The following is a 23915-nucleotide window of genomic DNA, read 5'->3' as shown; positions in this document are numbered from 1 at the left end:
CCACACCGGCCTGTGTTTGTCCTACTCCATCCGGCCGAGCTGAACTGAGGCACTCAAGCTTATGGAAGCTGAGGTCCTGGAGGGAGGACCTGGCAGGGCTGGCATCTCCCACACCCACGCCCCCCCCACTGCTGACCGGGCAGGAGGAGGTGGTGCCGCCTTCGGCTCCTCCGCACTGCAGGAGGCACAAATACAGGGCAACCAGCTCTGTCTTCCAGGCCAAGGAGTCCTCCACACAGACCCGATGGGGTGAGGGCCTGTGAAATTCTACCCACCTTGGGCTGTCTCGGGGCGAGCAATGTGGGCAGAGTGGAAGGGCAGGCCATGCTGACAGGGAGCCGTGCCCCAATCACGGCCGACTGCACAGCCCTCTCTGGGGTCAGCTGGACCCCACGTTAGACTGCAAAGCCCACTGCCTGGATTCCTCCGCAGCCCCTCCAGGGTTGAGGTAGGTGTGGGGCAGCAGTGGAACAGGAGCCAGAACATGATGTTGAGACCCTGAGAGAGAGCACATGGCAGCCGCTCCAGCCCTGGCCCCCCGCAGTGCTGCTACGGGGGGGAGGTGCTCTTATCAGGCTGGTCCAGGAAGCCGCCAGTCAGTGACCCCAGGAAGCTTAGGTGTTGGATCGCTGGCTTCCCTGTGCGATTCCCAAAGTCCCGTTCCACTTTGACTATGGAAACACAATCTTAAAAAGAAAGTAACTGGACTCTTGCAATATGTATTGTTATCATTTCGCGACGCCGTCCGGCTGCAGACCTCCCAGGAGCCGGCCGCTGCACACTGGTTCCCGGCCCGCAGGCTCCACTCGCGGAGGTGATGGGCGTCCGTCCGGGGACGCGGATGCCCGGGGGCGGGGGAGGCCTTCCGGGCGGGGATCGGGGCCGAGCACGCTGGCTATGCAGCCGAGGACGCTGGTTAGGCACCGCCCTCGGGGCCATTCCAGGACACACGGCTACAGCTCTACTCCCGGGGGCGGATTCTCCACCCCTCCAGGGTCAGGGCCAAGGCAAGCCCGGGACTGAGCGCCCCTCCCAGTCGCGCAGGCGCACTGAGCTCCGCACGGAGCGGGGAGGCGGGCCCGCGAGAGGCAGGGGGCGGGGCCCTGAGGGCGAGGGGGCGGGGCCTCCTGTTGCGCACTTGCTCCGCCGTCGCCCCGCCCACTTCCGGCGCGCGGCTCTTCCGGGCAGAGGCGCCTGGCCGGGGTCCCAGTGGGGTGGGTCCGGCCGCAGACGACGACTGACCAGCGGCACCAAAGCCACCATGGCGTCCAGTGGGGCCCGCGGGCCGACGCTGCACTGGGCACTGGCCCTCGGCGGCGCCGCGCTGCTCCTACTGCTCCTGCCGACGGCCTCGGCACAGGGTGAGGGCGGCCGGGGGGCGCGGGGTCAGGGTCACGGGGTCGGGAGGGAGACCAGGGTCGAGGCGCCCGGGGAGCGCAGGGTCGAGAGGCCTGACAGGCGGGGTCGGGAGGAAGGGGGCGGGGGTCGAGGGGCCGCGGAGCGCGGGCTCGGGGTCGAGGGGAGGGCGGGGATCAAAGGGCCCTGGGAGCGCGGGGTCTGGGGCAAGGAGCGAGGGGGCACAGGGTCGAGAGGCCCGGAAGCGAGGGTGCTGGGGGGGCGAGAGGTTGCTGCCTAGGGCCTGTGCGGTTTGCGGGGGCCGCCAGGGGCCCACCCGAGTGTCCGGCCGGGGGGCAGCGGGGGCTGGGGGAAGACTGCCTGCCGGCCCTTTGTCTGGCTCAGCGTGCGGCCGGCCTGGCCCGAGAGCACGGTCAGTTCCTTAACCTCGCCACGACCCTCTCCGAGAGCGCTGTGGGGTGGTGGGAGCAGGGCTTGGGAGCTTGCTTGTCCCTTGGCGGGTCTGCCGCCGGAGTCCAGGGGCCCAGCCCTTGTGAGGGCGTGACTGGTGTGTTGGGGGCTCTGCTCCGCTCAGGTGCTCAGGCGGGGAGGCCTGTGTGCAGGCCCCCACCCACCACCCACGCCCTCTGTGCCCAGTAGACCCCCTCCCCAGGGATCTCCGGGGAGAGTGGCCAGGGCTTGGACTAACCCTGAGGCTGGGTTTCTTCACTCTCCAGACCCGCAGCCATTGTCGGCCTTCCTTGGTTTATCCCACCTATTCTTGGTACCACCTGTGTCAGGTGCTGGGCCGGGTGGCGGCTGGCAGGTGGAGAACCAGACTTCCTGGGAGACTGACCAGGAACTAGCAGAGTGCTTGGGGGTGGGTGAGGGGAGCATGGGATCAAAGGGCCCAGGAGTTCCAGGGACCTGGCTGCTGGAAGGTGGTGGAAATCTCAGGAGCAGCTGGGGATGGGGGCATCCCGCGATCACCAGGCGTGGAGAGCAGAGCCCTGGCTGGTCAGCTTCGGTTCAGCACAGCCAAGCACCTGTCCGCTTTGTGACCTTTCGGGCTGCTTGTTCCAGCGCAAGGCTGCTTGAGTTCCTGCTCGTCTACTTCCCAGCGCGCTAACGTGTACCTCTGTGGCGCAGCAGTCAGGTCGCACAGAATGGGGAGCTTTAGGTCCAGAATGTGTTTTCGGCACGAATGTATTATGAGTTCTTTTTACCCGACTGGGTGGGTGTGAGGCAGGAGACCAGGCCCTCTCCTTGGTGGCCTTCGGGGAAGGACTCTGGCTTTGTGAGAGTGGGTGTGGCGGGAAACGCCCCCTCGTGTGTTTGGCTGCTTGCTTTTCACACGGCCCCCTGTGAGCGTGTGGCGGGTCCTGTGACAGTCTGGGAGTTAAGCCAGACTCACTTGTGTTTCAGGAGCAAAGCAGCTCCTTTCCAGCCACACTGAGCGCTGAGCCCCCTTCCCGCGGAGAGTGGGCTGGTCTGAGAGTTTATGCTTGTCATGCCGTAGGAATGCAGCCACACTGTGGACGTTTGCTCTGTGTGTCCCTCAGAGCTCCCAGGAGAGCCAGCCCACAGGATGTGTGCAGCTGTGGGAAAGGCTCCTCACGAGGGCTTGGCTCTCGGGAGGGGGGGGCCGAGGAGTCCCCTGGTCTGCCATCCGCCAACTGGAGACCCAGGATGCCAGTGGGTACGTCCCCCTCTCGGCTGAAAGCAGGCCGGGGGCAGGGCAGGTGCACATTGCGGCTCCAGCAAAAAGCGGATTCGTCCTTCCCTGCCTCTCTGTCGTGTTCAGGCCTCGGTGGATTAGGAGATGCCACCCACCCACTTAGGAGAGGGCCACGGGCTTTAATCTGGCCACCAGCTCAGGGCGTCTCTTCTGGAAACACCCACAGACACTCCTGGGCGCTGTTTGCCTGTCTGGGCATCCCTTGGCCCGGTCGAGTTGACACGTAAAATAACCATCCCAGGTGTGCGACTTGAGAGACCAGCACGCAGGTCCCTGTCCCAAACTCACCTGTCTGCTGCGGTCTTCTCTCCTGTGCGCGTGGCCTTAGACCCCACAGCGTGTTGAAGGGCTTCAGCGGGGTGGGACCCCCCAGCCAACGTTTCATCTTTGCCTCTGGAGGGCAGGCGACCCTGAAAGGCCTTTTGTCCTGAACGGAGGGGGGGCGTTGCTAGCGGGGGGCCGGCTGGGCAGGGTGGGGTGGGGTGCAGGGTGTTGGTGTGCTCGGGTCTGAGTCTTGGCACACGCCTCGCCCCTTTTCTGCATCGAATCGAATTGAACTCCTGCCTCCTTTCTCAGGTAAAATCGACCCCGTGGGCCCCTGCTGTGCCCTGTCGCCTGGGGCGCGGCCACAGCACCCAATTTTGGGGCTTTTCCACGGCTGGGGTCTGCTGAATGCAGCCCTCGGGCCTGTTGGGTCCGACAGGAAAGAGCCTTCCTCATTTCCTTGTTTTTAAAAAACAGAGCTCCTGACAGACGCTAGTGTGCGCTGCGTCCTTTGTGCTTAAGCAGCTGACGCACCCGAAACTTCAGGAAAGAACTGAAAATGCATCCTGGTTGGCCTGCGTCCAGCAAACTTTTTCTTTACAACTTAGTTTCCCACGAGCATGAGACTGCGGGTCTCTAGCCCCGAAAAGACGAGCCTAAGTGGACGGTCCTGGCCTCGGCTTCCGAAGCCGGGGCGGTGATTTCAGCCTTAGACCCGGGAGCCTGGGCCGCTGCTGACCGACCTCCGGCTCAGCGCAGGTTGTGCGCATCCCGCGATGAGATGAGATGCGGTGAGAAACGCCGCCGCCGCCCGTCTCTGAAGTAGCTGCAGGCGGCTGGGGTACCTGCCTTTCTGGCCTTGCAAGATGCCTGGGCTGCGAGGCCGGGAAGGGAATGGCCTTCGGCGGCTCTGGGCTCTGCGGAGGCTGTCTTTGACCTTGGCGTTCCTGTGTTGAGAACCTGCCCGGTTCTGGGCTGCGCTGGGAGCCAGGGGAGAGCGAGGCTGTCCCCTTGGCCGTCCCCATCTGTTGACACGCACTGGCCGGTGATCCAGAGGCCCCAGGGTGGACGGGCTGATGGTGTGTATCTTGGAGCTGAGTTCTTTTAGTTCACACAGGACCGGTTATCACAGAGGCTGTTAAACTGGAAAATCCCTGTCCCCAGGCTGCATCTTCCCAGTTCCCCACGGCCACTCTGTCAAGATCGACGAGAAGGCCGTGGATCCTTTTTCCAGAGCCTTTCCAGTGGACTTCGAGTGGGTGTGCGAGGCCTCTGCACCTCCCCGGCCAACAGTTTATTCAGAAGAAGTTCAGGAGTTCCTGCTGTGGCACGGGGTTAAGAACCTGGGGTTGCTGAAGCTGCGGCTCAGATTCGGAGCTTGGCCTAGGAACTTCCAGGTGCCAGGGAGTGGCAAGGGAAAGAACAGAAACGAAGTCTAAAGCTGCAGAAAACGTTGGAGGAACAAATGGTTCAGTGAACCCCAAACCCGAGTCCCTTTCTGTTGCTGCAGCCGCGTTTGCTTAGCTGCTCCCAGTAGTTGGCCTCTGCGAACCCCAAACTCCCAGTCCCTCCCACTCCCTCTCTCTACCCCTTGGCAACTACAGGTCTGTTCTCCAGGCTCATGAGTTTGTTTCTTTTCTGTAGACAGGTTCATCTGTGCCGTATATTGGATTCCAGATATCAGTGGTGTCACACGGCATTTGTCTTTCTCTTTCTGACTTACTTCCCTCAGGATGAGAGTCTAGTTCCATCCATGTTGCTGCAAATGGCATCATTTTGTTCTTTTTCATGGCTGAGTATATTCCATTGTGTACACACACCACATCTTCTGAATCCAGTCATCTGTCGGCGGGCATTCAGGTTGTTTCCATGTCTTGGCTGTTGGGAATAGGGCTGCAGTGAACATAGGGTGCATGTGTCCTTTTCAAGGAAAGTTTTGTCTGGATATATGCCCAGCAGTGAGATCGCTGGATCGTATCATAATTCCGTGTTGTTTTGTTTTGCCACACCCACAGCTTATGGAATTTCCCAGGCTGGGGTCAAATGGGAGCTACAGCTGCCGGCCTACACCACAGCCATGGCAACCTGGGATCTGAGCCTCGTCTGTGACCTACACCACAGCTCACGGCCAGATCCTTAACCCCCTGAGCAAGGCCAGGGATCAAACCCGCAACCTCACGGTTCCTACTCAGATTCATTTCCAATGCGCCACAGTGGGAATTCCTCCTTTTTCTTTCTTTTCTTTTTTTTTCTTTTTTTCTTTTTTTTTGGCCATACCTGCTGCATTCAAAACTTCCCAGGCCAGGGATCAAACCTGTGCCACAGCAGTGACCCAAGCCGCTGCAGTGACAATACCAGGTCCCTCACTGCTAGGCCATCAGGGGACTTCCGATTACTCTCATGTGCCTTTTGCTGGTGGCTGGAGGCAACGTACACAGCCCTCTCCCAGGTGTGGGTGTGTTCTGGAGTTCCCTGGTGGCGTAGTGGTTAAGGATCCACCATAGTCACTGCTGTGGCACAGGTCGATCCCTGGCCCGGGAGCTTCGTTTGCTGCGGGCGCGGCCAAAAACAAATGTGGGTGTGTTTTAAGGGGGGGGAGGGATAGCAGCTGCTTGCTGGCGATTAGGAATTCTTTTCTGTACACCGGTTTTGTACTTCTTCTTCTTCTTCTTTTTTTTTTTTTTGTCTTTTTAGGGCTGCACCCGTGACATATGGAGGTTCCCAGGCTAGGGGTCTAATCGGAGCTGTTGCTGCCGACCTACACCACAGCCACAGCAATGAGGAATGCGGTCTGTGTCTGTGACCCACACCACTGCTCACAGCAACGCTGGATCCTTAACCCACTGAGCGAGGCCAGGGATCGAACCTGCAACCTCATGGTTCCTCGTCGGGTTCGTTTCTGCTGCCCCATGATGGGAACTCCGGGCTTTGTACTTCTGATTCGCCTGAGTCCTGAGCTCTGGGCTGCGTGGGGTCCACCCCATTCTCTAGCGGCCAGGCTCTGCTGGGACCAGAACTGGCTTCTCCGTCCTGCGGGGGGACTTGGCACTGCCGTGGCCCCTGGTGCCAGAGTGTCAGCCGACGCATGGGTCCCTGGTGCTCAGGCTCACGGGTGAGCCCCGGGCGGCCAGCCCTGCCGTGGGCGCCGACTTCTCTCCCACGAGACCCTGGGGTCAGGCCCCCACGCGTGTGTCCATCTGGGGCCCTGCTCGTCGAGCTCAGTCCGTGAACCTGGCCAGCCTGCTGCGTGAGTGGGAGGCACCCCCCCCCCCCCCCCGCCGCCCCCTGGACGCCGCAGACTCAGTGTCGTTTGCTCTTTCCCTGCAGCTTGCTCTCAGAACACAAACAGGACGTGCGAAGAGTGCCTGAGGAACGTCTCTGTGAGTAGCACGCAGGGCAGCCGGGGCCCCAAGCAGCCGCCCTCTGACCCCAGGGGCCGCTGTGTGCCAAGGGCTCCGTGATGGGGCTTTGCGGAGGTGTCTTCACCTGGTTGTTAGTAGCCTTTCTCAGGCATGCTTAACCGTCCCCTGAAAGCCATCCGTGCCACCTGCGTGTCCCTGAGATGCTGCCTCACCTCCCAAAGCAGGAGGGCCCACGGCAGAGCAGGTGCGGGCTCCCCGGGCCGCGGGCGTGGCACCGAGCCCGAGTGTTCAGAGCGGGGCAGGGGTGGGCCAGCTGGCCTTTCTGAAAGAGGGACCCAAATGACCGCCACCATTGGCCGCTGCAAAGCTAAACGGCTGCCTGCCATTGCAAATGCTGCCCAACAGTGACCATTTCACCTGGGAGTTCAGCCCCCACCCACAGTGGCTGGCCTGCGACCAGGGCTTTCCTGTGGGCACAGCGGCTGGCCTGTTGGACAGGTGAGCCCTCCTGCCGCTGTGCTCACCAGTGCGGAAGGTCCAGCTTTCCTGATGGGCAGCCGGAGCCCCAGAGCTGGAGCCCGAGGAGGCCCTGCCTCGTGCCCTCCCTGCATGTGGGCGTCCGGGGAGAAGGGGCTCAGATCCGGGAGGGACTTGGAGGGCACCCAGATGTCGTGGCCTCGAGCAGGGGCGTGCTTCTCTGGGGCACGGGCCTGGGCTCTTGGGGGCAGCCTCCAGGGGGGCTCTGGGCTCTGGGCTCTGGCCTGAGGAGGGCGGGGAGCGCTGGGAAGGTGCCTCGGGAGGGGCTGGGGGCCGGTCAGGCCCTTTGCAGCCCCGGTGGTGCCGCCGCCAGGCTGTGGGCAGCAAGGAACCCAGGGTGGGGAGGCCGCCCGCAGCGCCCTCCTGGGGTGACGGGGTTTCGTGGCCTGAGGTGGGTCAGGAAAGGCGTGTCAGGAGATCTCCGCCTCCGCCTCCGCCTCCGCCTGTTTAAAGAGAGGCTTTAAAGAGAGGCGGTGCTGCAGGTTAGAGACGCAGGCCAGGAGTGGATCTGCTGACCAGCGGCAGGAGTGGTCCCGCAGCCCCGGCTGGTGCTTGGCCCTGGCCCTTGGCGGGTGTCTCCTGATGGTGCTGCTGCTTCGTGTTGGGGGGTTTCTGCCCAGAGTTGCTTCAAGCACCAGGGAGCCCAGGGTCTGGGGCGCGAGCGCTTCTGCAGTGAGCCCTGTGGTCCCGTGTCTCTGGGAACCAGGTTGGGGGCGCAGCTGCGGCTGTGCCCAGGCCAGTGCGGCGCACATGTCTCTGAAGGCCCGGCCCCCACCCGCACCCCGACCAGTGAGGTCAAGAGCTGCAGGTGAGCACCTGGGCCGGGGCAGAGCTTCCCACGACTGGAGCACACGTGGGCCCCTGCCTCATCGGCTGTGCCCGGGACCTCGTTCAGCTAAACCCGAAGATTCCACCAGGCACAGGAGAGCTCGCCCTCCTCGTGAGCTCCTGTGGCTTCTGGCAACACCGTCGCATAAAAAGGGAAAGTTAAACGTTTCAAACTCCGGCTGTTTGAAAAGGGAGGTTTGCTGGAAGTTGCGAAGCAGGAGGGAAGCCCAGCGGTGGAAGGGCTGCTCAGACGGCCGGAACGCCGGGCCCTCACGGCCGTGGCGTCATGAGCACGGACCCAGGGGGCGCGGGCACGTTTTTTTGGGGTGACCTGCACCCTCACTTAGGAACAGAAAGCACCATGATTTTCCTTCCTATTAGAAGCTCAGAGAGAAAAATGGTGACTCTCAAGATTTAAAACATCTAGTACATGCTGACCTGAGCAGGCTTGCTAGGCCGACCCAAACCCCAGCCTGCACAGGGCCAGCCCGGCGTGTGGGGCTGGCCTGGGCCCCTCCGCCGGCCACCGCCCGGCCCCTGCCACACGCCCTGGGGATGCACCCTGGGTACACGTGCCAGGTTCCCTCCAGCTCCCCAGCTCCCGACAGGGGCCTTTGACCTTCCCTCGCGTCATCCCGCAGACGGCCGGCAGCGACACGGGCCAAGTTAGGATCTTGACAGAGAGACGACAGCTACGGCTGGACGCCACGCCACCCCGCCCAGCGTGGTCCCACCTGGGGGCGAGGGGGGGGGGCTCGGGAAGCACGGAAGGCCTGTCCTCCCGCAGGCGTGGGGCCTCCGGGTGTTAGAGGGGCGGGGGGCGGCCAGGCCGGGGGAGCAGGCTGCGCAGAGGCCCTGGGTGGGGTGCCCTCTGGACCAGCACGGAGGCTGCGAGGCTTGCGGGTGCCTGGGGGGCGAGGTCTGGGTTGGGAGGACCCAGCCCGGCCGCCCTCGGTGTCCGTGCTGTGTGTGACCTTCTCTGTCACCTCTCTCCTAGTGTCTCTGGTGCAACACCAACCAGGCGTGCCTGGACTACCCGGTGACCAGGGTCCTGCCGCCCAGCTCCCTCTGTCAGCTGAGCTCTGCACGCTGGGGCGTGTGCTGGGGTAAGTCGCTGTGCTCGGGGCTTCTTGCAGAGCTGCGCTCTTCCAGGAGTTCTGGTCGTGCTCAGTTAACATGAGCTGCCAGAGAGCCGGGTCTCGGGGTCCTGGGCGCTGCTGGTGGGGAGGCCGGGAGAGCGGTGGCCTCTGGGAAGCAGGCGGCCTGGGTCTGGAGGCCACCTGGGCTCTGCGGGCGTCTCCCCCACATCCCAGGGCCTACGAGCACCTGCATCATGGCACCTGGGGGGCTGGGGGGTCCCCTCATGCGCCTCCCACCCGCACGTAGGGTTCCTAGGCACCCTCCTTGGGGGTGTGAGTGCGCTGAGACCCCGCGCTTCCCTTGCGCGCCGTGCCAGCAGGGCTGTGTTGTGTTTTGCCGTGTGGCGCTCCTCTCTCTGCAGCTGAGCTTGTGACGCCTCTCCCTGGCCCCCATTTGGGGTCATGGGTGCTGTGATGACCGCTGGGCATGTTGGTGTCGGGGTGTCATCTACGACACATTCTTGATCTTTGTCCCAGTTGGTTTCCGTCTCAGAACCCGTCGGCCTCTGAAACAACTTACTTCGATCTCACCAGCGGAAACCCAGGGAACCTGGAAGTGTGTGTGTGCACGCGCACATGTGTGTGTGTGTGTGTGTGTGTGCGTGTGTGCGCCCGCACACATGTAGGCAGACACAGCCATCACGTCCACCCAGTGGGCTGTCCTCTGGTCTCCGCCCTCCTCAGCCCAGGCAGGTGTCCTGGCCTCGCTGCCATCTGCTTTCGTCTTGGTGGCTCTCGTCCCCATGGCCTCCCGTCTGTTCCACAGAGATGGCACCAGGGAGCTGCTGGCTTTGGGGCCTTAGCTGTAAAATGCCTAAGGCCGGGCCGCCCCCTGCTGCCCCCCAGGCCCCTAGAGGACAAACACACCCGCGTGTCCGCGGTGCACTTTCTGAGTCCGCAGTTTATCTCCACTTGGCAAAACACACGGACCACGTCTGGTGCCGCCTGTCCCTGGGGACCCCATGGTGGCAGGTGAGTGCTGCCCTGCCCTGGGTGGCGGTAGCGGTGTCTGCCTGGCCACCAAGTGTGTGCCCTCGCCGGAGGTGCTGCTATACCCCGCGTGCAGGTGACCAGCCCCGCGCTCTTGCATGGGTGCCCTTGGGAGCGTTGCCAGCTCACTCTCTCTTGACGTTTAGCCTTGGTCGTCAGCCACGTCTCTCGCGAGTGGCTGCACTGGGCGGGGGACGCGGCTGCAGGTGGTGGCGCGTCCTGCAGGCGCTGGGGCTGTCGTCCGCATCCTTGCGGTCCGTCCAGGCTGTGGAGCGCTGTCTCCTCGTGCTGGTAAGCTCCGTCTGCTGGCCAGTGGCCTCGAGCGCCCCTTCGAGTGGCGGGCTTTTTTGGTCATTCTCCTGTGAGGTCTGTGAGGACCCCAGCACAGGACCCCAGTGTGGGGACACTCGGCAGGCGAGGTCCACCCTGGGCCCTGTAGGAGCAGGGCTGCTGAGCCCCTGGTCCCCGAGAGGAGGCGTGATGGGCCTGTTTGGCTCAGTCCTTGGGCCGGCAGGCAGTGCAACTGCTGCCAGGTCCCCACGACCAGGACAGGGGTTTGGCGGGACCTCGTCCACCGGACCTGAGCTGGTGGGGACCTTGTGGTCAGGCCCCCGGAGACCTCGGTCACCACCGGCGAGGCCGCACCTCCCGCTGACACACTTCTGTTCCCCCACGGGCGCTCGGCAGAGCTGTCTGGGTTCCGATGCTGACGCCCTTGGACGTAAGCGTCGCTGGAGGACTACGGGGTCCTCGCCGGGGCTGGGTCGTGCTCTCCGTTGGGGCCTCGCCTCTGGGGTAGATCCCCTGCGAGGCCGTATCCTTCCCCGTGGAGGGATTTCTGACTCAGTCGTGGAGCCGAGTCCGCTGCTGACGGCGCGGCGGTGCCTCCAGAGCGGCCGTCTCCCTCGTTTCGCTGGGTTTACTGTTGCCTGTTCGCGGCCTCTCTTGCCGTGAAGCTGCTCCCTCTGCTCAGGGGTCTGTCATGCCTGCTTCTTAGGATTCCAGCGCTGCCAGGACAGGTCAGGGGAGGAAAAGCCGCACGATTAGAAATGCAGGTGGCCTTTGACAGGATGCGGCCCCAGCCCTGACAGCGAGTGCTGTCGCGCTGGCAGCCTGAGGTGGCCCGTGGGTGGGGGCACCAAGGCGCTGGGTGTCTGCCTCCCCCTCCCCAAGGACCCTGCCCTGCCCCCAGCCATGAAACTGGGAGGTTCTCGGTTCTCGGCTCGGTGTCAGGGAGCGTCCTGCTGCAGCAGCCCGTCCCGTGGTGGTCGCACCGCCGTCCAGGGTGGGGCTGCCCAGACCTCTGCACTGGCCGCGCGCGCCCCACGGCCTCTGTCTGTCCCGTGATGGGCTCTGCGGGATGGACTGGGGCCGTCTCGGCCGCTGGCTTTTGCCTTTGTAAATCCTCGGGAGAAACTGGTTTGAAGAGTGTTTGGTCGGGACAGGAGGTCACAAGGTCGTCGTGGCTCCAGCCCGTGCTCTGCCCGTGGTGGGAGGGGTGTCCCGAGGGCGGTGGGCAGAGGGCTCTGGGCTCTGACGCCGTCATCCCGCGGGACCGCGTCTCGGTGGCTCACGTCTGAGCTTGCCGCTGCTCTTCGCTCTGGGTTTGTGGGCTTTGCTCGGGCCGGTCATGCCTGTGCGCGAGGCGGCGGGGGCGGCAGCTGCCGCTGCCTCGGCGCAGGGCGGCTGGTGGGGGCTGGGATCGGGTCCCGGGGGGCGGGGGGGGGGGGCAGGGCCGCGGTGACCCCGCTGCCCCCGCAGTGAACTTCGAGGCCTTGATCATCACCCTGTCGGTGCTCGGGGGCTCCGTGCTCCTGGGCGTCGCCGTCTGCTGCTGCTGCTGCTGCTGCCCGAGGAAGCGGAGCCGGAGGCCCGACCGGAGCGAGGAGAAGGCGGAGCGGGAGCGCGAGGAGCGGCGGGTCCGGCAGGAGGAGCGGTGAGGCCCGGAACACGGGGCGGGGATCCTGTGGGTTCAGGGCCGTGCCTGCCAGGCCTCTGAGCGCCCGTCCAGCTCTGAGCCCGCGGAGGCACAGAGGGAGGAGGGCGTCACTGTGTCCTCTTGTCTGTGAGGCCGAACTGGCCTCTTGCGTTGCCAGCACTGTGACAACACACGTCCTGCCGGCCGCCCCCCGGAGCGTGTGTGTGGAGTGGCCGGGAGGCCGCTGGGGCCAGGGCCTTGCTGGTCCTTGCCGTCTTCCGAACCAAGCGCAGGTCTTTGCGGATGGGTTAGTTTCTTTAACGGAAATCAGTGTGGGGGCATGCGAGCTACTTCTATTGAACGAACCGGGTGAGGTGATGGAGCAGCCCCGGCTCTGCCGGGCCCCCTGCCCGTCCAGTGGGAGTGTGGCCCTGGCCGGCCGGCCCCATCCAGCTCTGGCTCCGGGAGGCGGGAGTGAACCCCCGGCCCTGCCGCCCAAAGTGGAAGTTCCTGCTGGTAAAATCATGCTGCCCTTTGGTGCTGAGCGAGCGCCCTCTGTGTTGTAGGAGAGCAGAGATGAAGTCAAGACATGATGAGATCAGAAGAAAATACGGTAAGAGTCCGCTGGCTCTCCTTTCCGCTGGGGGCGCGGGAGGCCGGCCGCAGGTGCGTGACGGAGCGCTGCCTTTACCTGCCTTTACCTCCCCAGCCAGCCTCTGGGCACCTGCTGCGAGGGGACGCCGCGCTCCACCCTGGGCTCTGTAGGAACAGGGGGTCCGGTGCCCCGGTCCCCGGGAGGAGGTGGGCGGGGGCGGGGGGGTGAAGGGTGGTCTTTGCGCCTGCTCCGCACACCCTGCTTTCTCTCGGCCGCATCTGAAGCGTCCCGTGGTGCTGGCTGGTTCCCGTCGGCCGCGCGCGTTTGTCATCAGCCCCTTTGGTTTGCAGGTTTGTTTAAAGAAGACAATCCGTACGCCAGGTTCGAAAACAACTAGAGGCGCGTCGTGCGAGGCAGCGTCTCCTCGCCTGGCCCGGGGCTGCGGGTCAGCAGCGGCTGCGGCCTCGTCCGCCTTGGCCCTGGGGCGGCCCGTGGGAAGCTGCCCCCCCAGGTGCAGGCCTGTGAGCTTCTGTCCTCTTTTCTCCTGTTTCTGTCTTTGTCCCTCGAGACATTAAGCCTGTCAAGGCCTTTGGTTGTGTTGTCGTTAATCTGAGGAAACCGCACGTTCCTGCCCCCCCCCCCCACCTGGGAGCCGGTGCCGACCCGCGCCCTGTGTCCCGGGCCTGGTGCGCGCAGCTCCACATGCAGGAAGGCAGTGCGTTTTCAGTCTGTTGTGGGACCCGCGACCAGCCAGCCCTTATCATTTCCCCGACGAGCAGAGCCGGCTCTCCATTGCCCCCCGTGTCCCGGGCGCCGTCTGCTGAGAGTTCCCGTCCATCTGCACCCAGCTGGTACCAGGCAGTCGCTAAAACTCCCCTTTTTAGGTGCGGCCCTAGAAAGACAAAAAAGAGGTTCCACCCGAGGCCTTCCTTTGGAAGCGTAGGCCACTTGGGGGCTGGCTTTTTAATTAGCATCTGGACTGGCACACGAGGAGTTTTTTCCTGGGAAAATCTGAACGTGGACCCTCTGGCTGGCAGTCACCCTGTGCGGGGGCAGGGACACTTGAGAAGCTTTACCTGCCCCCTTCTCTGCCCCACTGACCGCAGGCCTGGGGCCTGGGCACAGTCTCTCCCGAGTCCCAGACCCTCCCTGCCTGTCCTCAATGCTCACCTGGGCACCGCGTGCGACGGCAGGTCCTCCGGGAAGGGACTGTGTCCTGGGCTCTCCCGGGGGGACCCTGTGAGCCAGGGTGCTGAGGGCTGGGCGGCGGTGCAGAGGTGTTGCTGGTTGTCCTGCTGGCCAGACCACCCGGCCCCCGGCCAGCTCCGTGCATCTCCTTCGGGCGGCCTCATCTCCGAGGTGCCGGACACGGCGGTCGTCCCTCCAGTGAAGACACGTGACTGCCGTCCGTGGTCTGCGCGCTTCCGGGCAGGTTCGCAGACAATGAAGTGACTGGTTTCTCCTCGAAATCTGAACACAGTTCTAGTTGCCACATTGCTTTGACTTAGAGAAAACCGAGCTTTGGGACGGCAGGTGAGCGGCTGCATGAAAGGACTCAGGCAGAGCCGGCGACCAAACACACCGGCGCGCGGCCCGCCAGGCCTTGTCCACACGGACCCAGCGACCAAACACGCCTGCGCGCGGCCCGCCAGGCCTTGTCCACACCCCCTGTGTCGATCTAACCGGTTGACCCTGGCTTCTCACAGACTAAGAAACAGCCTTTAACAGACTCTTGAGTCTTATTCTTTGATTTCTTCGGCATTTGATTGCAGCAAAGTGTTATGAGACATTCCCGCGTCCTTCGTGACAGCCTGCAGAGTTTTCCTTTCTACTCTTTGTTCATAAAAATCTTTGTAAGAGACTCGAGTCAACCCCGAGTCTGGATGTAAATCCCTCTTTGCTGCCTTGCGGCTGCCCAGCTGAGGCGAGCGGGTCATCCTTCCCCGCGGCACAGAGCCGGCTGCGAGCACCGCCGCTTCCCTGTGCTCTTCTGACTTGGTGCCAAGGGCAGCCCAACCCGGAGCCTCCAGGAACCGCGTAACCTGAGTGCCTTCATCTGTAGCCACTTTCCAGTCAGTGGCCCAATACACGTTTTTGCTGGCTATGCTGCGTTCCTCCTCTCGTTTCTGGGCGGTGGGCGCGCTGTTGCTGGGGGAGCAGGGATGGATGGGGGTGGTCCTGATGAAGGTGGGTTTCTGGACCCCTCACTAGCCGCGGGAGCAGCCTCCCACGGAGCTCCCGCTGCTGAACGGCCCCAGGGCCGCGCGGCTTCCTGCTGCGGCGCCGCCTGGCGATCAGGTGCCTTTGAGCCTGTGCGCCTTGGCTCCCCTACTGGAAACAGGCGCCACCAAGAACGCATCCTGCCCTCTGCCCTCCCTGCCTGGGGGTCTTGGTACCCGCGTGGGGAGCAGTCCCGCCTGCTTCCGAGTTGCTGCTGAGTTGGGGGCGTTTTGAGGATGACCGCCCCCCGCCCCACAGCCCCGCAGTAAACCTTTCTCCAAACTCCGACGCTTCTCTTTGGCCTCACTGGGCATCAGGCACCCGGATTCTTCTTTGGTGACATGGTTGCGCTCCGTGACAGAAGGGGGCAGCGGGCTGGCGAGGGCGCTGCTGGTCCCTGAGACGGCCCCCCGGGGGAGGCTGGGTTGAGACCCACCTGGGACTTGAACAACCCGAAGCCACGCCCGCAACTCAGCTCCCAGAAACCTCGGGGGAGCGAGCGGGAGGCTGGATGCCTGCTCAGGTGACCTGGCCCGTTTCCCAGGAAGGTCCTGCTCACGACTCTGAATCCCGGGATCCACAGAACTGAGGGGCGCTGGGCCTGGGGCTGAGCACAGTGCGGGTAGCTTAGGGCCAGAGCCGGGCCAGCTCTCGCACCCCCTCCCTGCCCCGTCTCCTCGCCCCGTGTTCCCGAGCCCCTCCCTGGGCCCGTGCGTCACGGGCCTCTGACCACGGCCGGCCCAGACGTGGGCCGTCTCCGTGGTGGTCGGGACCACGTGCAGCACCTGCCCTCTGGGGGGACAGTCCAACGTGTTCCGACAGCCCGGCCCCCAAGGAGGCCCCAGTGCGGCGCCCCAATCAGGGACGCTCCCCCACCCTGGGGCCCGCAGGGCTTTCCGTTCCTCCTGCCGCCAGGGCCACCTCCGGCTGTAGGTGGCAGAAGAGGCTGCCCCGCCCAAGGTCAGAGTGCAGGCCCGCTGCCCCCCCAGCCCCGGGCAGGACCAGGAGAGGAGGGTGAGGCGTGTGCCCGGAGCTGCAGGCCCAGGACCCCGGCTGTGGCCCACAGCTGTTCTTCGGGGCCGTCTACTCCACGGCCGCCACGAAGGGGGCTCAGCAGGCCGCGGGGTGTGTCAGTCTGCGCAGGTCACGTGCAAGCACCACATTCATCTCGCCTGGAGGCTGGGTGCCCGGGGCCCATGTGTCGGCAGGGCTGGTCCCCCCACCCCCCAGGCCTCTCTCCTGGCCGCGTGAACAGCCGCCCCCTCCCCATGTCCCCCCGTGGTCGCCGTCCATGCATGTCTGCGTCCTGATCGCCCCGTCTCCCAAGGACCCCGTCAGACGGGATCAGGACCCTCCCACGACCCGGTTTATCTTCACGGCCTCTGTCGGGTCCTCTCCAGACCCTGCACGCTGGGAGGTGAGGTCAGGGCTTTCGCTTGTGACGCTGGGGGACGCCGTCCAGCTCTCTCACACGGGGAGCCCTATGTCTTCAAGACTGGGGGTGCGCTGGCCTGCAGAGCCCCGGGTCTGCACTTCAGCAGTGGGGGGTGGGCTGGGGGAGGGCCCCTCGGGGGGCCTTGCCTGTGGCCAGGGACAGGGAGGAGACTCGGTCAGGCGCTGTGTGTGCCTGTCCCCAGCAGGCCTGCCGTGAGCTAGCCGCGGGGTGAGCCCCACTCTGGCCAGTGCGCCTCCGGAGCAGGAGAGCAATGACCCTGGAGAGCCAGGGCTTCCCTCTGCTCCTGGGCTTGGCGGCCCTTGAGAATGGTCCCAGTCCCTCTGAGGACGGCTCGAGAGCACTTCCGAGCTGCGGCCAAACCGCGGGGCAGCCCGGGAGGAGCCCGGCATCCCGGTTACGGTGATGGATGGGTTGGGTGTCGCCGGAAAGACCCAGACTCCCCGGCTCTGCCGCCTTAGTGGCCGTGCGCTGCCGCCTCCCGGGCCCGGCCGTCGGCCCTCCTTCCACGTCACCCACTGTCACTTGCTCCTGGTCTGGCTCTAGCTTTAAGCGCTGACACCTGGGACCCACGCCAGCCGGACCCTGGTGTCCACAGAGGTCAGGAGGTCATGGCAGCTCCCTGGTGTGCAGAGGCCACCGCGGGCACTTCTCCACGTTTCTCCATGTTCGGTGCAGGGAGGGGCCTAACTGGGCCAGAGGGGAGGAGGGCAGGCTGCGCGCTCACCAACAAACACCTCGTTCGCGGAGGCCAGGCTGTTCCTGGACAGCAGCGATTCCCCCTCCCCGGGCTGCACGCAGCCGTCACCCCGCCAGCCCCAGCTCCAGACACGCACGCTCATCCAGTGCGGGGGGCAGGATGCTTTCCAACCCGCTCTCCAAGTGATTCTGGCAACCCCAGAGAGGGTGTGTGGCCCAAATTTTAGGAGACTGGCGTCGTGGTGGCTGGATGGGCACACAGAACAGCAGCCCTACCTGCCTGAGACCGGCAACCCAGCCCGCGTTTCTCCAAGAGCCCTGACAACAACGGGTCTGCAGTTTCCCATCGGAGCAGCGCCACCGTCCACCCTTGGGACGCATCGGAGTCTCCGGGAAGCTTGTGGGAACCAGATGCCCAGGGCATGGGTGACTCTACGTCCGAGGACCCAGGGGAAGCCCGAGGTTCGGTTAGGCAGCCGAGCAACACCAGCCCGAGTCCTGGGCTGCTCTCCCGGCTGCATCCTCAGCCCGGTCCAGCCTGTCCGTCACCCACCTGGTCCGACAGGTGTGACGTCTGGTTCCAGGACGTTCCCCAGCCCCGCTCGCACAGACATGTGGACATGTGAGCCTTGCTTGGGGCCCGGGCCGTGGGCAGGGGCGGCCCCTGCCTTGTCCCACTGTTCGGAGGCTGTGGCCTCTGCGAGGTGCTGAGATCCGGTGCTGTCGTGAAGGTTCCCCAACACTTTCTGGAATGCGGGGGTCCCTTTCCTGCTCCTGTGGCCACAGGGGTGGGTTTTCCCTTGAGGTTTCGGGTGCCCACTCTGCTGCCACAGGGCGGCTCTGCCATCAGACTTTCTTTTCAGGAGAGGCCTGTGGGCATGAAAACCCCAGCCAAACCGAGGAACCTGAGCTGGGCTCACTGCCTGCTCTGCACAGCCCGCCCTGCGGACAGCGTCTCCCTTGGAGCTCTGGCCCCTGCCCTGGGCCACCCTTGGGTCAAAGCTGGGCGGCGACGAGGACGAACCCCAGCTCCGCTAGGCCGGCCCGCCCTCAGCCAGCGTTCAGGGCCTCTGGCAGCTGCTCGTTTGGCCTCCTCCACCAGAGGTCTCTCTGCCCTGGAGGGGTACCTGCTGGGTCTAGAAATCTGGGTTTAGAGTCTCTGAAGGCGTCACGTCCTCGTCCACACTGTCTTCAGTGGGCCTCGCTTCTGCGCCGGGTGGGCTTTAAGTCTGATCCTTGTTCCTCTGCTCGTAACGTGTCTTCTCCCTCCATCTGCCTTCAGGATGCTGTCTTTATCCGGTTTTCATCACTGGGGATGCCCTCTGTCCTGGGCGCCTTTTCTATACTCACTGCATATATGATTACATATGTGTATTTAAAGCCTTCGGGGAGTTCCCGTCGTGGCGCAGTGGTTAACAACTCCGACTAGGAACCATGAGGTTGCGGGTTCGATCCCTGGCCTTGCTCAGTGGGTCGAGGACCCAGCGTTGCCGTGAGCTGTGGTGTAGGTCGCAGACGCAGCTCGGATCCCGCGTTGCTGTGGCTGTGGTGTAGGCCGGTGGCTACAGCTCCGATTAGACCCCTAGCCTGGGAACCTCCATATCCCGCAGAAGCGGCCCAAGAAAATGGCGAAAAGACAAAACAACAACAACAACAATAATAATAAAGGCTTCGGAATTTGGATCTGCGCTGTAGTCGCTTCATATTCGGAAAGTGCGTAGCTGTCATTTTTTCAAGTACGGCTTTTGTCCTCTCTCCTCCCTCTGTACCCCGATGACACGAGTCAGACCATCTGACCTTAGTCCAGGGCTTTTGTTTGCCCTGTTCCGTCGGGGGAACTGTCCTCTCTTTTCGGCTTGGGGAAGTCCCACTGTCTCATCTGGGAGCTCGCGGGGGATGCTGGGCCTGTCCCAGAGGCGTCGGGAGCCCGCAGACGGCCCAGTCCTCCCCCGTCACCTGCGATGGCCTCCCGCACTTCCTCGGGCCGCTTCCTCAGTCTGTCTCCGTGCTGAGTTCCCGCCCTTTCCACCTGCAGCCTTAACACAAAGCCTGCCTGACAGTCCCAGCATCTGAGCCACATCCGCGTCTACTTGTGCTGCTTGTCATGTCTTTTTGTTTGTTTTTTGCTTTTTAGGGTGGCTCCCACAGCACATGGAGGGTCCCAGGCTAGGGGTCAAATCAGAGCTGGAGCTGCCGGCCTACACCAGATCTTTAACCCACAGCCCACTGAGCGGGGCCCGGGATGGAACCCGCATCCTCATGGATACTAGTCGGATTTGTTTCCACTGTGCCGCAGCGGGAACTCCCAGCCTGTCCTGTCTCAATGGTGTTTTCCTTTTTGTCTTTCTAGGGCCCCACCCGTGGCATGTGGAGGTTCCCAGGCCAGGGGTCAAATCAGAGCTGCAGCTGCCGGCCTGCACCACAGCTCACGGCAACGCCAGATCCGCAACCCACTGAGTGAGGCCAGGGATGGAACCCGCAACCTCATGGTTCCCAGTCGGATTTGTTAACCACTGCGGCACGAAGGGAACTCCGTTTTTATTTTTTCCATTATAGCTGGTTTCCCACCGTACAGCAAGGTGACCCCGTCACACGCACACATTCCTTTTTCTCATAGCGTCCTGCCCCATCACGTGACTAGATGGAGTTCCCAGTGCTGCACAGCAGGATCTCGTGGCTTATCCTTTCCAAAGGCAATAGTCTGCATCTGTGGACCCCAAAGAGTGGGACGGCCCGGGAATCGGAGGGCGTGTTTCTGATGTGCCTGCTTAGTTCGTGTCCTTGCGGCACGTTTCGGAAGGATGGACCCTTGTGCCACACACGGTTCCGCCGTGAAGACTGATGACAACACCCCGCCCCCCAGGGCGGGTGGAGGCCTCCATCCCTCACCCAGGGGGGCTTTCTGGCGAGAGCAGGACAGGTGCCCCCCAAGCCGGTCTGAAAAGGCTTGAGAGCCAGGAAAGGAGAGGAGTTTGGGGTGTCTCTCGTGTTGGGTGGGACCATGGGGGGTGTGGCCAGGGGCGGGCATGGTCTGAATTTCTTGTTTTATGACCTCGTCGGATTGGCCGAGTTTTGTTGCTGCCTTGTTCTCCTTGCAGCGGTTTGAAAGTTATTTCTCATCTGGTTGGGGGGCATCTTCTCCCTCCGCTTCTGGCTTCTTCTGCCCTGCCTTCCGTTGGGTCTAACCTGTTACTGAGCCCAGGCACTGAGGTCATCGTTTCAGGGAGCATAGTTTTGTCTTCAATGCCGCTGATCCTTTCTTAGAGAGTCCACGTTCCTGCTGAAAATGTCCGTCTCATCGTCTGTTGGCTTGAACGTAGTAGAGTTTTTCTCTTTCTTTCTTAGTTATTTTAAAACTTATAATGCCAAGAGCCTGTTCTCCTATGGATTTATTGCCAGTATATACACATTTTCCCCTTGGTTTTGGACATTTGCTTTCTGGCTTTCTTTGGAAACTTTCTCTCCCGGACGGTGTGTACGAAGGTGTTTGGTTGATGGGAGGCCCTGGGCGAGGCCATTTTCCTGCAGGGGTTTCCTTTGGCCGCAAGGCCGGCAGTGGGAAGGCGAGCAGATGAGCCTGCTGCAGTTCGGGAGTGAGTGCAGTTTTGCTGCGTTTTGTTCTCTTTTCGGGCCGCCCTGCGGCGTATGGAGTTCCCGGGCCAGGGGTCAGATCTGAGCCATTGTTGCGACCTAAGCTGCAGCTTCGGCAACATCGGATCCTTAAGCCAACTGTGCTGGGCCGGGGATCAAACCTGCATCTCAGGGCTCCCAAGACACGGCCGGCCCTGCTACGCCACAGCGGGAGCTCCACGAATGCAACTTTGGATGCCGGTTTCAGTCTCCGTGGACTCACCTACCTGGGCCTCAGCCTCACTCCTCTGCTGTAGGCCCAGAGCTCCAGCCGAAGCTCCCGGGCGTCATCAGAGCCCCCAGCCAGTTTACCTTGCCCGGCCATGCCCAGGGACTATCTCCTCCATCCCCTCAGACCCAGAGGCTCTGCTCAGGGCCTCAGCCTCTCGCCCACTGCATACCTAAGGGACGGCACTGCCCCCTCCACGCACACACAGAGGAAAGGCCCCGCGAGGACACGAGGAGTTGGTGGCCATCTTCGAGCCGAGGAGAGAGGCCCCAGGAGAAACCCACCCGCCCGCCTTGATCTTGGCCTTCTAGCCTCCACTACTGTGAGGGAATAAATATTTGCTCAAGCTGCCCGGGCTGTGGTATTTTGTTACAGCCACTGAGCTGATGACACACCATACTAGTCACGAAACCCCTGAAAGAAAAACCACTTTCCTTCCTTCTGGGACCTCTGCCCTCAGAGAGAGTCTCTTCTGTTTTGGTAGCGATTTGGTGTCTTCAAGCAGAGTTTCAACATACTTTATACAGATTTTCTGATCGTTCAAAACCACAGGCTTTTTTTTTTTTTTTTGGCTGCGCTCACGGCATACGAAAGTTCTCTGGCCAGGGAGCCCATACCACAGCAGAGACCCAAGCCACAGCAGTGACAACACTGGATCCTTAACTTGTGAGCCACCAGGGAACTTCAAAACTGCAATAGTTTTATAATTCACTTTTAAAAAATGTATCAACAGGAGTCCCCATTATGGCATAGAGGGTTAAGGAACTGATATAGCCTCTGTGAGTGTGTGGGTTCCATCCCTGGCCTTGCTCAGTGGGTTCAGGATCTGGCATAAGTCGCAGAGGCAGCTCGGATCTGATGTGGCTGTGGCTGTGGCATAGGCCCCAGATGCAGCTCTGATTCAACCCCTGAGCTGGGTACTTCCATATGTCACGGGTGGGGCCATAAAAAGAAAAAAAAAAAATGACTCAACATATGCGCATCTTTTCCTGTCACCAACGACTCTTTTTTTACACATTTCTTTTGCTGGGGACGCAGGCTTTTGTCCTACGAATGAACCACAGTTCGAATCCTTACTGGAACACCTTAAGATACTGCATTTCATCAATTCTAAGCCACAGGTTTTTCACCCTTCAGCAAGTCTGAAACCAGGACGTCTTCCATCCATAACCTACCTGTCTTGGTTTAACGCGTCTGTGCTAAATAAACCAACTTCATGCTTTACAGCTGATGGTGTCTCAGAGCCGATGACGAACGATGGGTTCAAACGCCGCCTACGCGAAGCTACCCCACAGCCCGTCAGCTGGGGGCAGTTCTGGGCCCCACTGTCCATCTCTGTTCTGGAAGGGCCAGTTCCTGGAGACCCCCCTCTCCAGGAAGCAGAGCTTGAGCCAGTCGTTGTACCCGAGGGCCCTCTGGTAGGGGCGACACTGCCCGGACTCCAGGACCCTCAGTCCTGGCTGAGATGGAGGTTGGCTCTGCTCAGACCTTTCGATGGAGAGACTTCGTCAGCCTGTTACGTGGCAGCTCCGTTTCTTGGGAGCGCCTTCCCTTCTCCTAAATGGGGCCTCTAGCCAAGGATGCGAATTTTTTTTTTTTTTTTTTCATTTTTGAGGGCCCCACCGGCAGCAGATGGAAGTTCCCAGGTTAGGGGTTGAATCAGAGCTATAGCGGCCGGCCTACACAGCGGCCACAGCAACACCAGATCCAAGCCATGTCTGCGACCTACACCATAGCTCACAGCAACACCGGCTCCTTAACCCACTGAGTGGGGTCAGGGATTGAACCCTTGTCCTCATGGATGCTAGTTGGGTTTGTTTCAATGGGAACACCCAAGGAAGTGCATTTTGAAGGGTCCAAAGTGGTTTGTGAAATTAAGGCCCCATCAATACTTGGCCCTGTGGCCTTTCAACAGCGTCAGGAAGTGAGCAGAACCCCGTCAGCAGGGCCTTCAGATGGAAGCCATCTAGTGACCTGGGTTCAAATCCAGACCCTGCCACCTCCTAGTGCGTGACCCTGTGCAGCCCGCCCTCCCGCAACCTTCTTTCCCTGACCGGAAGAACAGGGGGCTAAGGTCCCTGCTGCAGAGTGTTGTGAGCCTTGATGCGCGCTTGGGACCACAGCCGGCACCCCCGAGGGGTCAGTCCATGTCGGCCACTGCTGGTCCCTTTCCTCTGAGGCATGGGGTGGAGACGGGGAGGGCGGGAAGAGCCAGGGCCTCAGAATCCTGGAGGGCTTCCTGACCAGGGCCCATTCTTCACCACATTTCCCGAGGTTGCCTGAGCGCCCGTTTCAGCCTGTCCTGCTGGGGTTGAGCCCTGGGTTTGTCCTGAGGCAGGAGAGCACACTGGTCAGACACACGGACCACTGCCTGTGCTCACATCCCAGCGGCATTGCTCACCCACGCTAGGACGTCAGGTAACTCAGTTTCCTCACCTGTAAAATGGGCTGATGTAAAGGTCAGGTGCACAGCTTCCAGGTAGGGTAGCAAAGCGGTCCCCACCTGCCCCAGGTGCTCGGCTTCCACTGGCCAAGCTCAGAAGGGGGCTGGACAGGGGGAGAAGAACAAGCAGCCTAGCCCATCACAGAGAGAGGCTTCTGCCTCCCCGTCTCCCTCCCAGAAATGCCATTTATGCCTCTGTCCCCTGGGATCGCAGAGTGGAGGTGGCCGGACCTTGGAGCCTGAGTGGGTTTGCTAAAGGAAGTCATGCCCTGCCTCCTTAGTGGACGGAGTGGCCGGGTGGGTCAGCCTCCACCCCTTCCTTCACTCCACTTCGAGGCCCGACACTTGGCTCCGGGTGAAGGCAAGCTGCACCTTCCCCAGTAGTGGGGGCGCCTCCCAAGACACCGTTCTCACTCACGTCCCCTGAAGTGGCTCGCCTGGCTGGCTTTATTTTCCTTTTTTTCCTCTGAGAAACACCCTAACCAGAAAAGAAAAGCAGTGGGTGCACTTAGGCTTGGCTGGTGGTGCTGCAGTA

General features: G+C 62.3%; 1 protein-coding gene across 1 annotated transcript; it reads left to right on the top strand.

Annotated features, from left to right (window-relative positions):
• Positions 1-1157: 1157 nt before the first annotated feature.
• On the top strand, positions 1158-14810 carry PTTG1IP (PTTG1 interacting protein). Its single transcript, XM_047798021.1, has 6 exons — positions 1158-1361; positions 6665-6717; positions 9062-9170; positions 11955-12129; positions 12678-12724; positions 13057-14810. Exons 1-6 carry the CDS (start codon positions 1262-1264, stop codon positions 13101-13103), a joined length of 531 nt encoding a protein of 176 aa, XP_047653977.1. The 5' UTR covers positions 1158-1261; the 3' UTR covers positions 13104-14810.
• The last annotated feature ends 9105 nt before the right edge of the window (positions 14811-23915 follow it).

The sequence above is a fragment of the Phacochoerus africanus genome, chromosome 1 (genome assembly GCF_016906955.1).
Source record: "Phacochoerus africanus isolate WHEZ1 chromosome 1, ROS_Pafr_v1, whole genome shotgun sequence".
In the NCBI taxonomy this organism is placed as follows: Eukaryota; Metazoa; Chordata; class Mammalia; order Artiodactyla; family Suidae; genus Phacochoerus; species Phacochoerus africanus.
Note: the sequence above shows the minus strand (reverse complement) of the source record. Positions and strands in the feature narration are given on the sequence as shown.

Excerpts from the sequence above, each read along its gene's own strand:
- PTTG1IP (XM_047798021.1), top strand. The coding sequence starts at position 1,262 with ATGGCGTCCAGTGGGGCCCGCGGGCCGACGCTGCACTGGGCACTGGCC. Across the intron at positions 12,130-12,677 it reads CGGGTCCGGCAGGAGGAGCG|GAGAGCAGAGATGAAGTCAA; the intron begins GTGAGGCCCGGA and ends TCTGTGTTGTAG. Across the intron at positions 12,725-13,056 it reads TGAGATCAGAAGAAAATACG|GTTTGTTTAAAGAAGACAAT; the intron begins GTAAGAGTCCGC and ends TTTGGTTTGCAG.